Source organism: Herpailurus yagouaroundi, unplaced genomic scaffold (assembly GCF_014898765.1).
Source record: "Herpailurus yagouaroundi ecotype Mexico unplaced genomic scaffold, PumYag 163, whole genome shotgun sequence".
NCBI lineage: Eukaryota > Metazoa > Chordata > Mammalia > Carnivora > Felidae > Herpailurus > Herpailurus yagouaroundi.
The window spans coordinates 41,379,080-41,396,601 of NW_024412404.1; the positions used below are offsets into that span (position 1 = coordinate 41,379,080).

The following is a 17,522-nucleotide window of genomic DNA, read 5'->3' on the forward strand; positions in this document are numbered from 1 at the left end:
CTTGAGGTGTGTGCTGTGTGTGGGAGCAGTGGGTTGGTGGGGCTGGGGAACAGGATTCCTCACTTAATAGGAAAAGTACCCTGAGAACGTTCTTCTGCCGATGAGTTGGTGGTGGTGATGGGGGAGGGCACCCTCATCAGATTTTTCACTGAGGGAGCAGGAAAAGCATGCAGACTGGTATCTGCGTGGGTATTTGGGAGCGAAATGACTTGGAGGCCTGTGGTCATGTCCCGGTGCCTTTCCTATACACCACTGCCAGACACGGTGAGCAAGAGCAGCTGCTTCCAAGACTGAGGTCCCCAACCCTGGAGTCACTGGGAGCTCTCAAAAATGCTGAGGTCTTGAGTTCTGTTCCTCCAGATTCGGATTTCATGGATCTGGGGTATGGCCTGAGCACTGGGGTTTTGGAAAGCTCTGTGATTTTACTGGGCACCTGTGACTAATGCCCCTGTGCTCTAGGCCAGTGTTTGTCAACCTAGAGATACTTGGAGCCAGATAGTTCTTTGTTATGGATATTTATAACAGCATCCCTGGCCTCTCCTAGATGCCAGTAGCATCTCACTACCAGTTGTGACAACCAGATGTCTCCAGACATCACCAAATGTGTCCCACAGGCAAAATTGGCTTGATTGGGAACTTACTGCTCAAGGCCAATGGTTTTTGAAGGTCTATACAGTGGCTAAAGATTTAGGCTCTAGGGCTGTATTGCCTGGGTTCATATCCTAGCTAATAAAGAGCAGAGCTTTGGGAAATTACATAATCTTTCTGTGGCTCTATTTCCCCACCTGCAAGGTGGATAATATAAATACCTACACACTTTGTAGGGTTGTTGGATCAAATACGTTAGTGTTTGTAAAATGCCTGGCAATCCCTGCCATCCCCCCCCCCCCCAAGTATACAGGTTTCAAATGGAGAACTGATTAGTCAGAATATCTGAGTGTAGGCCCCAGGAACTATATTTTAGTAAGTTCCTGAGCTTCTCATCCATGTGGAAGCTTTGAGAGCCTCTGACTTCAGGGATGTCAATAGCTGCTCCCCTCATTCGAGGTGGTCTCACTCATGGGTTTTTGTGTATGTGCAGGGCTGGGACCCTCAGTTCCTGGGTTTTTGGCATGAACACCATCTTCTCTGTATCTACTTGACAGGCCGGGACTTGGGCTGAGAGCTAGATAAGTCTTGCTGGTACGAGAGTGCCCTCTAGAGGACAGATGAGGCCCAATCACTGCCTCAGATTCAGGGCCTGCAGCTCCTCTCTTCCCACCCAGCACCAAGAGACAGAGGCCCAGCTGCCGGGTCTATTGGAACGACTTTATTTAAGTACACTGGGCCCCACCAGGCAACGTGGTTTGTGCAAGGGACAGGCTTGGGCTAAGAGAAGGGAGGTGAGCTGGTTAAGCACACTGCAGTCTGCGGGTCGCCACATCGCTTTCACACACACCTGCTGCTGTGGCCCATACCTGGCAGGGCCTTTGGTCGTTGGACGGCATGGGGGGAGTGCTGCCTGGAATCTGGGACTGGGGCGGGTCTCGGTGTCACAGGTGAGGGTGCCGGTGAAGATCTGCTAGCCCCAGCTTTGCACATCTGGGCTGAGGAGCCTTTTTGGACACTGCTAGGCCAGCCCAGTCCAGGGTAGGCACCGGGCCCCACTGGAGAGGAGATGAGCCTAGGCCCATTAGTTCCTGGCACTCTGGTCTGGCCCCCTCCCTCCTTAACTAGACAAGTCCAAAATTACGAATGGCACAAATCAGCCCAGTGGGGGGCCTTCTCTCCTTTACAGCCTACCCCCCTGGGTCAGCTAGAGTAGGAAAAGGCAACCTGGTTAATTGCAGCTCTTTCTCTAGTCCTAAGAGCGCTGGATCCCCAGTACCCCTCCTTTGCTAGGGGCCTCTGCCAAAGAGCAATTCTACTTCCTGTTTCAGAAAATCTAACCGGCAACCAGCCTGTTGATTCCAGGGCAGTGAGCAAAAGGAAGAGGAAAAAAGAGGCTGGCGGTAGTGACTCTGAATGTAGCCTCTGATCCTAAATAGGCCCGAGGCCTATGGATACTGTCGGCTCACCATTAGCAGGGAATGGCGGGGCCCTGGATGCTATGCTAAACTGAGGTGCTGTAAACAGTGTGAACAAGGTGACTGGTGGGCAGGAGGCGATGAGCTCCCTCTCTCCAGTCCCATACTGAACAAACACTTCAATAAATAAAACTGAAGATGGCATTGCCCAAGGATGAATGAAAAGCAAGTAACAGGGCCTGGGGCTGACAGGCTCCTGAAACTCTCCCGAGACCCCCCTGGACAGGGGCTGAGGGTTGGGGTGTTCGCTCTGCCACCAATCAGAAGTAGCACTACTCCTGCCTCTTTGAATGCCCAGCGTGGTACTGGTCCCCAGGTGAGGTTGAGGGGACCCTGCCGTCTCCTGACCCCAGAGTCTCAGTAACAGCTCCTGGAGTGCTTTTCCAGACTCCCGAACCCAAATTGCAACAAAACCAGACAGAACTCAACCCTGGCCCCAGTCCTCAGTCCATGATTGATTGGCATCAAGAGCAGAAGGCCCAGCAAGGGAGGCAGCGGCTGCCTTGGGCCTCAGGGCACCCTGGGGGTGGGACGGGGTGGGGCTAGCCCAGCCTGGGATGGGCAGCAGCAAGGTCTCCCAGGATTTACCTTCTCTGTCTCCCTATGGTAGTAAACATAGTCCCACACAGCCAGCCAAAGGCCCAGCTGACGAAGTGGCCCTCTGCCAGCACTCTTCCCTGTTGGGGGCCAGTTAGTGGTCAACCCCAGGCCTCAGGCCATCACCATCATGGGTAGTTCATCGTCCTTTCTGGGCCCTGGGATCCCTGGGCCACACGGCACTCGCATATGCGCACACACTCGTATCCACGCACTCACACACACACTCACACACACAGGCAGTTCCTCGCAAACACTCCGACTCAAGAAAGCGAGTTTTAAAGTGGAGTTAACTTCAGAGAGAGGTGAAGATGATGTCCCAACATTAGAAGGTTTTCCTGTGGATAGATCGGGCACCGTCTTCTTCATATTCCTTCTTGGAGACCCACATCTTCTTAAAGGTGTCCAGGGAGGCAAGGATGGAGCCCCTGAAGTGGAGGGTATCCCAAGGAATGTTGTGAGAGGGAGGAAGTGTTCGTGGAGCCAGCCAGTCCCCGTGGGGCCAAAGCAGATGAGGCTCTGCTTTCAAGGGATGGGGTGGTGAGGGGTAATGATGCCCTCACTTCCTGTCACACTCTTATTCCCTAGGAGAACTACTCACCCAATCCATGTGGAATACAGTCTCTCTTGAGGTGCAGATATCTGAAAAGGTGGGTGGAAAGAGGAATCTGAGACTTTCAACCTCCTTGTCCTTTTTCTGCCCAACGCTCATCCTTACGGCCCATTCCACTGCCCATGGCAGTGGATGTGTTGTCTCACACAACAGGCTTTCACTTATGTCCCTGCTGGACCCAGTGGGCTCTCTGGGGGGTATTGTGGCCAACCTGACACTCATCTGGAGAAGCAGATTTCCAGCAGCGCTAAGTATCTACAGCTCCCAGGAAAGCTGGTGCTAACCGGGGCCAAGATCCAGCTTTGCTGGGGGCTGATGGGAAGCAGACTCCATGGCAGGAACTACACTCCAACATTTCGCTCCCCTCAACAGGCACCAAGATGTCGGACTGTGTCACGAGAGCAGCAAGAGTCAGTCTGCCAATACTACAGTTTCTCTGACAGACCACACGTGGGCCCTTAGCCTAACACCCTGCCACATCAGGGTCTCAGAACTGCCCCCTTCTGTGGGGAAGGAGAGGGAAAATGGGTTCTTCCCGCTGGCAGACCTCAAGGTCAATGTGGAATCTGGGAACTGTGTAGCCTTGGAGGGGAGCCCCGGTTCCACGCAGCCCCAGCGCCAGCCCCCACCATGCTCCTACCCTGATCTTCACGTCTTTCGGAGCCAGTTTCTTCACTTCACTCAGTAGCCTGTCACCAAAACCTGAATGGGCAAGACAGGAGAATCTCATGTCAATCCTCTGGGCGTCTGGGCCCAGCAAGATCTGGAAATTTCCTGGAGATGGGCCGAGAGCAAAGACCAACCTTTGAACAGGGTGGAGCCTCCCGAGAGGACGATGTTAGAGAAGAGCGTGCGCCGCAAGTCCATGTCCGACTTCTGGATGGCAAACACCAGCACCTCGTGGATGCCCTCACTCTCCTCTCCAATCAGGTCTGGCCTGAACAGCAGCTCAGGTGCCCGGAATCGGGAAGGACCAATCTGTAGGGTGGAGAGCAAATTCAGAGGCTGGGACCAGGGCTGAGGTCCCTTTGGGAGTGAAAATAGAAGAGGCAGCTCACACTATACTGTGCCCAAGTGATTACGGAGAACATGAACCACCCTCTTCCGAACCCCTTCCTGACCTAGGCAAATGCCCCTGATGCTTCCTCTCCTCTACACGGGAGAAGCAAAGTTCCTGACGCCTCGCTCTGCGGGAGACAGTGCTGCTCCAGAGCTCCGGTGCTCCAGGCAGAGGGTGTAAAAGGGCTGGTGCGTCTGACTCCAGCCTCCCCCTGGGGAGTTATTTGGGCTCAGAGCTTGTGAGAGCCTGGGACGACTGAAGGGAGATCCACGCCTACCTCAATGGTGCTGCCGTCGGGCAGGTAGTACTGAGCCTTCTCCGTCTCTAGTGTCTCATCCTTCTGCGGGTTTATGGACAGGTAGCAGGCTCTCTGCAGAACCGAGCAGGAGTCAGGCAGGCCTGAAACTTAGGCCCACCTGGTCAAAGCCCCAGGGCTGCCGGATGCACTCCTGCAGATATCAGCCTCTCCACAGTGATTGCCCTAAAGGTCCACAGAGCTGCTGTTCTGGAGCCAGGGCAGGGTGGCCTGTCGGCCTACACTGGGTGGCACTTCGGACAGGAGTTCCTACCTGCTCCACCTTCCTTGTGGGCAGGCGTGGAAACTGGCTCTCTGGAGCCGGGTCTGAGACCACAACCCAATTTTAATCTAGACTTAGGCTTCTTCTTCCTTCTACTACTCATGGTTCTGGGGCCTGTCTACCCAGCTCAGAGGTTTCCCTAGAGCCGTGGGTGGCAGAAGGATCTGGTTTACTTAAAAAGAAAACTGTATTGTGACTTCTTCAAAGATGTAAAAGAACATACCTGATTTGGACATAAGGTATAAAAACATAATGAATATTGGTACGCCCATCACCAGCTTAAGAAAGAGCAGCACCTCCCTTTTTCCCACAAGATGGCAGCACTTGGGGACAGTGACCGTCAGTGTGAGGGGGGCCTAGCTGGGATCACAGGGTAGCCAGGAGGCCTGGCTGGGGAGAACAAAGCCTGACTAGGGACCCCCCCCCCCCCGCAAGACAGGGGCTTGGCCTCTTTTCACTCCAGGTCACAGAGGTCCCGGCTGCCCTGTTTCCATTCTCCATCCCATCCCTGGGCCCATGGGGCAGCACTCACTTCTTTTATGGCCTTGACAATCTCAAACTCAGAAGATGAGTGGAAATCATAGCCCTCCTTCCGCAGGTAGAGGCGAAGGAAGCGAGAGACATCTCGGCCAGCAATGTCGATGCGCATGATTGAGTGGGGCATGGCAAAGCCCTCATAAATGGGTACAGCATGTGTGACGCCATCCCCAGAATCCAGCACCACACCTGTGGTCCTGCCTGTGGCATAACTGCAGCACAGGGAACAAATCGTCACTAACCCCTGCCTCTTTACTATGGCAAAACACTCGCTTTTTTTTAGAATTCAAAGTCAGCTAGGCTAAGCTGCAGCCTGCCTTTCTCTAAGGGCCTTAGACTGGCCACAGTACTAAGTCCAAGCATAAGCAAGCCTGAAAAACCTGAATGAAAGGAGCCCAGCCTCTCCCAGCCCCTCCCCTCTCCCAGAAGAAGAGGGCTTCCAATCTCAGGAGACAGCCTAGCCTTCAACTGCTTCAGGGCCCAGCCCAGGGGCAGTTTTTACTTCCCAGACAAGAAGAAAACACTCAAATGCCTACAGGGGCCAGGTAGGAAAGGAAAATAAGAATATTTTCACTTCCACAAAACACTTGCTTTTTTCCCACATGGCCTCCTAGGTCCGTGGTTTTTTTTGTTTTTTGTTTTTCCTCTTTTGGTAAAGACAAGGGTACAGACATATATTTCTGTGATCCAAAGGGAAAAAACCCGTGATGTTTGATAAGTAGAAACTGACGCTGCCTCGTGCTGGGAGGACAGCAGGGAATAGAGCAGGCTGCGGTGAAGTCAAACTTGCAAACTACCTAACATGGCAGTGGCTATTTCAGCTCTAGCTGACTTTTGTCCTATAGGAATACATGCCCAGTATTGCCAGATCTTTCCAGAAATTAGTATTTTGATAGGAAATCCACTCCTCCTCCTTTTTTTAAAGTAGGCTGCATGCCCAATGTAGGGCTTAAACTCATGACTCTGAGATCAAGAGTTTCATGTTCTACTGACTGAGCCCTGGAAATCTCCCAATTTTAAAATGCTGGCTTGGGCGCCTGGGTGGCTCAATTAGTGAAGCGTCTGACTCTTGATTTCGGCTCAGGTCATGATCTCATGGTTCATGAAATCAAGCCCTCCTGTGGGCTCTACGCTGGGCGTGGAACCTGCTTGGGATTCTCTCTTCCCCACTCTCTTTCTACCCTTCCCTCGCTCGCATGCATGCACTCTCTCTCTCAAAATAAATAAGTAAACTTAAAATGCTGGCTCACTAGGGTCAAACACATCCTATCTGCAGCTCACCAGTGTATAATCTTGGCCCTAGATCTAACCCTAGTGTGAGGCAGGCTGGGCGCAGGACAGGCATGACAGGCGTATGAAGACGGAGACCATGGTGGTGTTTTCATCACAACTCTGTCACCAGCCTGGCACAGCGTCTGGCATAAACAGGCACTGGATAAATATCTCAATAAGTTATAGGGGCTTTAGGAAGAGCTGTAGCAGCGTGTGGCCTTCCCAGCAGGCACAGCAGAGAGCCTTGGGCACCAAACCACTGAGAGAATAAGAGAAGCGAGACTGGGAGAAGATCTCCATACCCCCTTTCCTACCCAAAGGAGAGGCAGCCTCCATTCTGCCCGCAAGGGGCCAAGCTGCTTGCTACTCACAGGCTGAGCACAGCTTGCATGGAGATGAAAAGGGCTGGAACATTGAAGGTCTCGAAGAAAACTTCAGCAGCTCGTTCGCGGTTTTTCCGTGGGTTTAAAGGTGCCTCCGTCAGGAGCACAGGGTGCTGGTGAAAGATGCCCAGAGGGCAATCAGGGCCAAGTGAGATCTCTACCTCTCATTAGCACCCGGGCAGGAGGCCCCTGTGTGGTATGCTAGAGAACCGAGGGGAACTTTGTGAGCCTCCCTCCAAAAACAGGCAAGCTGGACCTGCCATCTACCCCAGCGTGAGCCAGTTTGTCAGCCTTCCAAATCCACGCTCGCTCTGAAGTCTCATTCTGTCCTTGCCTCTGCCTCCTTCCTCCCCTCCCTATCCTCCAAGTTTCTTACGTAGGCCTCTGTATTTACTGTAAATCTCCAATTGTCCAGAAGATTTTGCTAAACTCTAAATTTGGAATTACTATGATACAAAAAATAGTATAATTTTTTTTTCTAAATAGAAAATTGCATTTAAATATTGAATATATTTTTGAAAGACGTTGTATCTCCTTCCCCTGGAAATTCTGATGTCTAGGACACACCTTCCTTTGTTTTCCTGAGCTGAGAGTTTCTTCCTCAGAAGTTAGAGCATAAGCTCTGGAGTCTGAAAGACATGGGTTTGAATCCTAGCTCTACCACTTTATTCCCTAGGTGATCTTGGAAAGACTACTTGGCTTCTCTGAACGTTTTTTCTGTTCCCTTGTTTGTAAAACGGAGATAATACTACCTGTATTTCATAGGACTGGTGTCCTATTCAAGATTGAATGCAAACATGCCTGAAGAGCACATGGCCTGGTGCCACGGTAAGACTCAAACCCTCCTGGCAGTTATCCTCCCTTCCTCCTCCTCCTCCCCTTCCTCCTCCTCCTCCTCCTCTTTGGGGTAGTGGCTCTGCCCAGCTCTCACACTGTGCATGGGTGCCGTGCTCATAGGACCCTCACCTCCTCTGAGAAAGTCTGCAGTTGGTCCTTAGAATAGACATATTGCCAGATGCGCTCCATATCGTTCCAGTCCTTGACAATGCCGTGCTCCATGGGGTAGCGGATGGACAGCAGCCCTCGGTGTTCCTGGGGGCAGAGAGCAGGAGTTACAGCAGCAGCCAGTCTCTCAGCCAGGTGGCCCACTCTTCCAGCACAGGGAGTTCCCACCCCACAGTCCTCAGCCAGGGCTAAAGGCAGGCCCCCATTTGCCAAGTCTCTAAACTGTATGCTGTAAACTGTTCTCACTGCCTGTTTAGCTGGCAAAGCAGAGGGCTTCTGCATTTCCCTGGGCCCTGAGTGCCCTTATGGCAAGTGACAGGAGGCACCCTTCTCATTGCCTGATCCCAGGACACAATCTCCTGGCTCCCACCTCTGGGCATCAGCACTTGCAGCCCAGGCTGGCAACAATGATTCTGTTGTTCTGTATCCAGAGGCTGCCCCAGGGCTCTGCCAAACTATGCTAATTAACTCATCCCCAGGGTATCCCAGCTAGGATATCCCCCTGAATCCCTTTTGCCAAAAAAAGAACCAAGCTAGCTAATCTCATCATTGGCAAGGTAGTGACAGAATACAGAAGGAAAGCAAAAGCCCTATTTTCTAGACTGGTTTCTATTTCCCAAAGTGGGTTTCCAGATATTTCCTCTCCAAAACCAGAGGCTGCTACTGAGAGAAATGAACCAATCAGACCTAGGATGAGAGGACCAAAGGGGGATTTAAGAGGAATTTGCTCCTTTTACTCATGGCTGTCCCACTGCTGGGACACTGCCCATGTTGGGAATAATGAAGGTCCTCTGTTGGCTTGAGGCTTCTACAGTAGGACTGGGAATTACCTCGGCTTTGGGGCCAATGAAGATGTCACCTTCCAGGGCTCCGGCCATGACACGAACGTGTTTGGGTCTGCCCACACTATAAAAGAGATCAGGGGGACCGTCACTTTTCCTTTCATGACACAACACAGGAAGGATATGCAGATGTGTATGCTTAGACAGGAAGAGCTGGACTCAGTTCTACTGTGTTTATCTCTGAGGAGTGAGGTTGCAGTTGATTTTGATTTTCTCCTTTCTACTTTTCTGCATTTCCTGCAATTTCTACAATGAACATGTTATTATTTTAAGTTTTTTGTATATTATTTCAAATTTCTGACCTAAACAAGAGATCCCTTCTCTCCAAAAGGTAGAGGGCTGACCCCATAACAAAGCTGACAAGCCTCCCAAGCTGCTGCTTTTTTTTTTTTTTAAGGATTTTATTTATTTTTTAAGTAATTTCCATACCAATGTGGGGCTCGAACCCACAACCCTGAGATAAAGGGTCGCGTGCTCCACCAACGGAGCCAGCCAGGCAACACATACCTCTCAAGCTTCTGACTGAGGTACACAATTACTTACTAGTTTGGAAAGCAATATTTGGGAATCTGATCACCAGCAAAACCAGCTTTAATCACACCGGATCCCTGAGGAGAGAGGAGAGACAAAGAAAAGTCAGGAGTATGACAAAAACAAGAGGAGATATATATCATACAATATGTATAATACGGTTCCATTTTTTATTATTTATTTATTTATTTAAAGTTTTTTTGTTTGAGAGAGAGAGAGAGGGAGAGAGAGAATCCTAAGTGGGCCCCACACTGTCAGCATAGAGCCTGACATTGGGCTCAAACTCACAAAACTGTGAGATCATGACCTGAGCCGAAATCAAGAGTCATTCTCTCAACTGAGCCACCCAGGCACCCCTGGTTCCATTTTTATTTAACAGAGACGACCTTCTATCTGCGTATAGTATATCCATCTGTATGAGCATTTATAGAGGGAACACGTGTCACCAGGAGGGAAGTGGGACTAGGGACGGGGAGGAGAGCTTTCACTGCACACTCAAAGTATTATTTGATTTTTTTTTTTTTTTTTTTTTTTTTTTTGTATTCTTTGACTTTTCTACATTGAACATGCTTTACTTCTGGAATTGAAAATAATATTGGGGCCCCTGGGTGGCTCAGTCCAACTTCGGCTCAGGTCGTGATCTTGCTGTTCATGAGTTCAAGCCCACATCAGGTGCTCTGCTGTCAGTGCGGAGCCTGCTTCAAAGCCTCTGTCCTCCTCTCTCTCTGCCCCTCCCCCATGTGCATGCTCACTCTTTCTCAAAAATAAACATAAAAAAATACTATTAACACAGGGAAGAAAAAGAGAAAACCTGAGGAGAGAAGAGAAAAGTACCTAGAAGCACCAGAGCAGCCAAGTTCAGGAACATAACCAAGGTGGGAAGAACGCGTGATTCTGTTAAACCACCATGACGCTGTTAACCTACTTTCCCAGCTCAAGCCTGAACTCTCCCTGCCCTTCAGGGTCTCTATGACAGACACCATCATGGAACACTGCCATGCTTGAAGCTGACTCCAATGGAGCACATGTTGTCTGGTTCTTACTGCAGGGGCAAACCTCTATGCTTAATTGGAGGATTGTGGTTGCTTTTTGTTTTTTGTTTTTATTATGCTCTGTTTTACTCACTGGTCTCCTGATTGTAAAGAGCAGGGAAGTTCTAAAGCATCAGCTACAAAGAGACCCCACATTACAATCCTGCTGCTCCAATACTTGGTAAGTCGGGTGGGGAAGAGAGTGACTTCCCCACCACCATCTCTGGTATCTCCTGGGGCCCAACCAAAGTAAACAGGGACTCTAGATACAGATACCAACTCTGTGCAGGACAGATGTCGAGGTTTGCTACTGCTTGCAAATATAGCCTGTCTTCTTCCTTCTTAACTCTTGCACCACTACACCCAATATGCTCACCCTTCTACCCCAACACGGTTTGCAGCTGCACATGTAGTAGGGGCAAGCCTTTTCCTGCTGCCTGTTAACCACTTCTCCTGGGGCAGACAGCGGTATTTCCAAACCCACGCGGCAAGCAGTAAACACATCAGGAGATGCTAAATAGCCAAGGTTATCTTTGCACCAAAGGCTTTCCTGCAATATCCTTGGTTCCCTCTCTGTCTCTTATTCCTGCTCTTCCATAGGAGAAGTGGGGGCGGGGGGGGGGGGGGGGGGGGGGAAGATAGGCCATTCTGGTGCCTGACTCTGGCAAAACAGAGAGGATGAGGTGGCTGAAGGATAGGGAATGCCAGTTCTCTAAGACAGCAGGAACCTCTGCCAACAGAAAAAACAGGAGACAATGTGCAAACTCATCGGCCTGGGCAGGACAGCAAGGAGCCTGGAAAAGGTGCAGCTGTAAACTGAGCTGAGAGACTGGGAAGGAGGGAGAACCATCGTACCGCAGCCTGCGGGCTCTGGGACGGTGGCATGGGTAGTGCGCACAACACTGTACAGAACTCCGGGCACTTGTTGGCTCATGCTTCCAGTAATTGTTCACTGCCTTCACCTGGGTGTGGTGATGCCAACAGACTAATTGGACCTCCTGGCAGAGGTTGAAAACAAGAAAGGTAAAGATGAGACCTACATTTCAGACTCTAGATATTTTGAAGAGACGATTTTCCTGGATATTTAATTGTGAGTTTAATAGCAAAATCAGACTAGAGTCTGAGTAAATTAAGGCAAATGAAGATATTAGGTTCGTTTCTTCCTCTCTGGCCCTCCTAGCAAGAGAGTATAAAGACCCAGTTCAAATATCATCGCCTTCCTCATGAAGAATAATCCCGTTGGAATTAACTATCCTCTTCCTATTATTTCACAGAATCACCATTACCTGTACCACAATACCACAAGGTAGTCTGCATTTCCTTCTGTTGTATTTATTTTTTTTAATGTTTATTTTTATTTAAGGTTTATTTTGAGAGAGAGCACGCGTGTTGGAGCGCACTGGGGCAGGGAGGGGGAGGCGGAGGGACAGCGGGAGAGGGAGAGAGAGTCCCAGGTAGGCTCTGGGCTGTCAGGGCAGAGCCAGATGTGGGGCTTGATCTCATGAATGCATGAGATCATGACCTGAGCCAAAATCGAGAGTTAGACACTTAGCCGACTAAGTCACCCAGGCGCCCCTTCCTTCTGCCTTCTATTTGAATTTATGGTTTCCATTTTTGCCTGTTTTCAGCCCAAGGTCCTCAAGCTCAGAGCCTTTCTATATCAGCAGTATCTGGCATTTGAGGGTACTCAAATAGATGCTGGCTGCCTAAAATTAAATCCAAGCTCAAACGATTGGCAGATGAAGCCTAAAATATGGAACCTGAACTAGCAGCTGGAATGCCAGAAGCCCCAGGCAGAGGTGGTGCTGGATAGGTGGAGGCAGCATTGGGAATGATGCACAAGGTGGAGCCAGACCCGGCTTGTCCCTGCAGTCCCAAGAGCTGGCCTGCTAGGCCAGCAGTTGGGGAAAGAATGAGTGGGACGGAGGAGGCGGCTGAGCTGCTTCTATTCTGCTCAAACCAAAGATTATAAAAAAGGCCCTGTCAATTTCTTTAATAGTATTTGTTAACTAAGAACTATGTACCTGGCAAATGAGCTACCACTTTCTTTGTTATTCACTCTGGCAAAGCCAAGTAAACAAACGCCTTGCAGAGGCTTCTTGAAAAAGCAGTTCCATAATAAATATTTGATTTTTGAGGATTCAAGTCTGCGGCCAGTCACCAATGACCATTCTCTTTCTGAAGCAGGCAAACAGACAGCAAATCCCTCAGCAAGGCTCTCCCAGTTATCTGCTAACTATGGGCCTGGGGCTTGGGCAACCTTTAGCCTAAGCACTCCTGATTATTCTTGACATGCTGGCAAAGAGGCTAGTTGTCTCCATCTTACAAGTGGGAAAAGGATGCTGAGAGGTGGAGCCTCAGATTCTAGGGCACTAGTGGCTCATTTTGGCATAAAGATATATTTTGGCCCACAAAGTACTTTTTGGAAAACAAGTTCATTGAAATAAAATTCGCTACCGTATAATTTACCCACTTAAGGTATATAACTCAATGGTTCGTGCTATATTCACAGAGTAGTATAATCATCACCACAATCTTATTTTGGAACTTCCTCATCATCCCAGAACCTGTACCCATTAGCAGTCACTCTCTCCATCCTACCTTGCCCTCTCCTGCCAACCAGCCCTAGGCAACCACTAAATTACTTTCCGTCTCTGCAGACCACGAATTACTTTTACGTTAACTTCCAACAGTTAAAAATTAGAGACTGCATATAAAATTTGGTGTTTCTGATTTCTCTTGAAACATCAGAAAATCCGGCAACACTGGGCCTGCATTCCTGGATGGGGACCACTGGCTGGAAATGAAAAGCAGCTGGCCCTTTGGTTAGACACGCTCAAAGCACCTTTCAGATTCCTCAAGACTTCTTTAAAGGTACTCTCTTCCTCCCCCTTTTTGTGTGCCTGCTTGGCCTCTGCAAGCACTGAGACTGAAACTCCTATTCAAGGCATTGCCAGCAACTAATTCATGATATTTTCCCCCTCCACATGATACCTGGTTTCTTTTTTACCCTCAGAGTGTTTAGGTTGGTGTGAAGCACATCCTTGGCTCTCAAATACACATAATTGAACAGTGAGCTATCTTTATAAGTCACCTCTTCTCAGCTTTTCCAACAAACGGGATGGATTCTTGCTGTTGCTTGTTGTACAACCAATGGGGTCAATATCACATTGCAAGTGACAGTGTAAAATAAATATAGTGACTTCATTTCCTCAGCTAATTCTAGTGTTTCTTAAACTTAAGTGAATCAGTACATCTCAAGAGCTGATGACAAATTGTAAAAAGATAATAATAATAAAATTGAGTCCATCAGTAAAATTTGAACATTGACAAAATATTTGATGTTATTAAGGAATTATGAATTGTATTAGGTTTGATAGTAGTATACTGATTATGTCTTTAGAAGAGTGTGGGAGAGGGCACCTGGCTGGCTCAGTTGGTAGAGCATATGACTTTTTTTTTTTTTCCAACTTTTTTTTTTTTGGGGGACAGAGAGAGACAGAGCATGAACGGGGGAGGGGCAGAGAGAGAGGGAGACACAGAATCGGAAACAGGCTCCAGGCTCTGAGCCATCAGCCCAGAGCCCGACGCGGGGCTCGAACTCACGGACCGCGAGATCGTGACCTGGCTGAAGTAGGACGCTTAACCGACTGCGCCACCCAGGCGCCCCTAGAGCATATGACTTTTGATCTCAGGGTTGTGAGTTCAAGCCCCACAATGCGCATAGAGCTTACTTAAAAAATAAATTTAAAAAAAAGTAAAAAAAAAAAAAAAAAAAGTATGGGAGAGGGAAGTAGGTGGGAATAAGTTAAAAAAGATTAGCCACAAGTTGATAACTGTTACAGCTAGGTGAATATGTGGATATTTGTTATACTCTTCCTCTCCTTTTGTTTATGTTTCACATTTTCTATAATAAAAAGAAGAAAGCTGAAAAATAAGTCCTCAAAATGTGGCCTGGGAGCTGCCCTCCTTTTGTATTACTATCCATTACATACCTTTGGGAAGAATGACTTGTGTTTAGTTTTTAAAAACACCTATCAGTTTATCATTGTCATTAAAGTACATGTATGTACACCTCCCCTTCCATTTTCCTCATTAAATTCTGATGAATTGGTTTGGTGCCAGAATAGGTAGAAAGGAGTGGTCAACAATTATTTTAAGACTGAGAAAGGCTGTGAAATGATAATGAGCCTCTTCTCTCTTTCTCCTGTTCTTTGCTCTCCTTTCTTTTAATTATACTCTCTGTAGCCCAGAAATAAAATTGTAGCAATGTATTAAGCTATGGAGCAGTTAAATCTGCTAGATACACACCATTCTCATTATAATAAAAAGTTGGCTCAAATATTTCAAATTATTTTTCCTATCCTTATTTCACTTTGAAACAAAATAAAGCTCTCTAAATGTCAAACAGCAAGAACTATCTGAGGCCCCAGATCTAAAAATGTGGGAGAGGGGCACCTGGATGGCTCAGTTGGTTGAGCAACCGACTTCAGCTCAGGTCACAATCTCACGGTTTGTGGGTTCAAGCCCTGTGTGGGGCTCTGTGCTGACAGCTTGAAGCCTAGAGCCTGCTTCTGATTCTTTGTCTCCTTCTCTCTCCCTGCACCTCCCCAATTCGTACTCTGTCTCTCTCTCTCAAAAATAAACATCAAAAAAAAAATAATAATAATGTGAGAGAATTTCTCCTACTTCAATTTTTGGCATTATTATTGGCATAATAAAAAAATATTTTCCCAGAGAAAATAGACAAATCAATTCTTTAAATCTTAAAACTCAACATGCACCACTGCTTTGATGTATTTCAAATATACTATGGAGAGAGACAAAGGAGAAACTAAAAAGCATTAGCTTAATTGACTTTAAGGAAAATGGCTAGAGACGGAACTCCTGCCCAACAATTCCAGAATCAAAGGATCTAATGAGATGGACAGACTGCTCCTTCTGCATCGCTGATGGAAACAGGAAATCGATAATTTCTATTTTTTTCTTTTTAAAATTAAGAAAAAGGCAGATGAAGTACCCATAAACTGGCTGAAGATAGAAATAGTGTTCTCTGAAAATCAATTAACAAGGACCCCTACTCAGCCCGCTGCAGCAACTGACTAGGTTTCTCTCCCCACCTCAAATCTTTATTTAGGGGCATCTTTGTTACTGTGACATTTGGTCACTCATCCACCCACCCATCAATCCAACAAAAAACATTTATTGAGCACATAGTGGTGATAGGCTCTAGATGCTGTGTGTATGAAGGAGGGCGGGAAGGGGAGAGTAACAAAAAAATTAAGGAATACCATCTTTTCCTCCAAGCATTTAACAGTCTAATGAGGGAGGGCCGCCCCCCCCCCCCCCAAAAAAAAGTGAGGAACTTGGAACCCGATCGATCTCAGTTTGAGTCTTGGCTCAACTTCTAAGACAGGTGGCTTCAATACTGACTGTTATTTAACCTCTAAGGTTCACTTTTCTGCATAAACGGGGGGACAGTAATTCCTATCCACCTACTAGAGCTGACGCTTCAAGGAGATGATGCAAACAAAAGCACCTTGTAACATGCCTAAGGTCTCAAGGCTGGATCAACAGAATGAATCTGATAGCTTAGGACAGAACTGGCAGTTTTGCCTCAAGGGGCACAGAAGGTACCAACCAATCTCAGCGATACGAAGCCTTTGAGTGGAACGTAGAAATTGAGTTGTTTTACAAAAGTCACCCTCCACCCAAAATAAAAGCAGGATTCAGTTTCTTTCCGTTTGTCACTATTGATGCATATACGTTGGCTACTAGCAGGAGGAATAGCGGATAAAGCACTGGTTTTAGGTCACCTCCACTGTACGACCTTGGGTTCACTTCACCTCTTCGTGCTTCAGGTTTTTTTTTTTTTTTTCATTCGTAAAACGAGGATCAAACTTCCTGCCTAACTATGCACCCAATTTTTCAATTCAAATGTATGTGAAAGCCCCCTGTACGTGCTAGAGCACCTGGCAAATACGTTTAGTAATTTTTTCCCACATTCCGAAAAGGATAGTACCTCCCTGCTTGCCTGGTCACTCTTTCTTCTGGATCTTTATTAACGTTGTAATTTATAATCAAAGAAATAACTGCAATCCTTTGGCCATTTCCGGCACCAGATTCCCGAGCCCCACCCATATACACCGCCAAGCCACCCGCCCTGCTGGGGACCGAAGGAAACTTAGCCCTTCCCCACCCGGGGGCGGGCCCCAGCCCGTCAGGCCCCTCCGCTGTGAGTTCCCGAAGCCAATCCCCACAGCCCTCGTGCACCCGCCCGCCCCTTAGAGAGAGGAACTACTGTGGCGGCCCGGAAGAACGGCAGGGGCGCAAGCCAATCACTGCGGAGGGCTGCCCTCATCCGGCAAGGCCCAGAGGCGGGGTCATCGGCCAAGATGGACAGCCAGAACAACCAATAGAATGATCGGAAACAGGGGACGGGGCGGACGCCGGGCGCTCACAGAGCGGTTAAGGCCCCTCGAGCCAAGGGCCCAAGAACCCGGCTCGGACTACAGCCTTTGCCTTTATCCATCCCAAACTTCTCCATCCCATGGTTGCTGGCCAGCCGCCCTGCCTATGGACTACGGGTGAAGGGAGGACGGAGGTGGCGGCGGTTGAACCCGCCTGACAGGCTGGGCCAGTGACAAAGAGCCGGTGGCCCAGGCCGAAACCCGGGAACGATCCCTTTGGGGAAGAGAGCATAAACCCCTTTAGAGATAGGAAAGATGCAACTCACGTTGTCGATCACGACAGGCTGGTTGGCGATCACATCGTAGGACTCCATGGCAGAAGAATATCTCCTTCCGAGGAAGGAACTGCCAGCCGGGTCTGCTGCTAACGCCACTGACACGCATGCGCAGTCTAGCCGCCGGTCCAAGGCGGCTAGGGAGCGGCCAGACCTCGCCTCCGAAGAACTACAACCCCCAGCATGCCTTACCCCTGGGTTTAACTCGCCAGGCCCCTTTGGAGCCCCGCCTAGTTTGAGTAGGGCGTCGCATTTCGACGCA

General features: G+C 48.7%; 1 protein-coding gene across 1 annotated transcript; it reads right to left on the minus strand.

Moving 5' to 3' along the window:
- Positions 1-1,287: 1,287 nt before the first annotated feature.
- Positions 1,288-17,383, minus strand: ACTR1A (actin related protein 1A). The gene is made up of 11 exons (XM_040486287.1): positions 17,252-17,383; positions 9,497-9,561; positions 8,942-9,017; positions 8,073-8,198; positions 7,095-7,219; positions 5,447-5,663; positions 4,614-4,706; positions 4,080-4,254; positions 3,917-3,978; positions 3,265-3,305; positions 1,288-3,091 (listed from the first exon to the last, which is right to left on the minus strand). Exons 1-11 carry the CDS (start codon positions 17,297-17,299, stop codon positions 2,989-2,991), a joined length of 1,131 nt encoding a protein of 376 aa, XP_040342221.1. The 5' UTR covers positions 17,300-17,383; the 3' UTR covers positions 1,288-2,988.
- Positions 17,384-17,522: the final 139 nt, after the last annotated feature.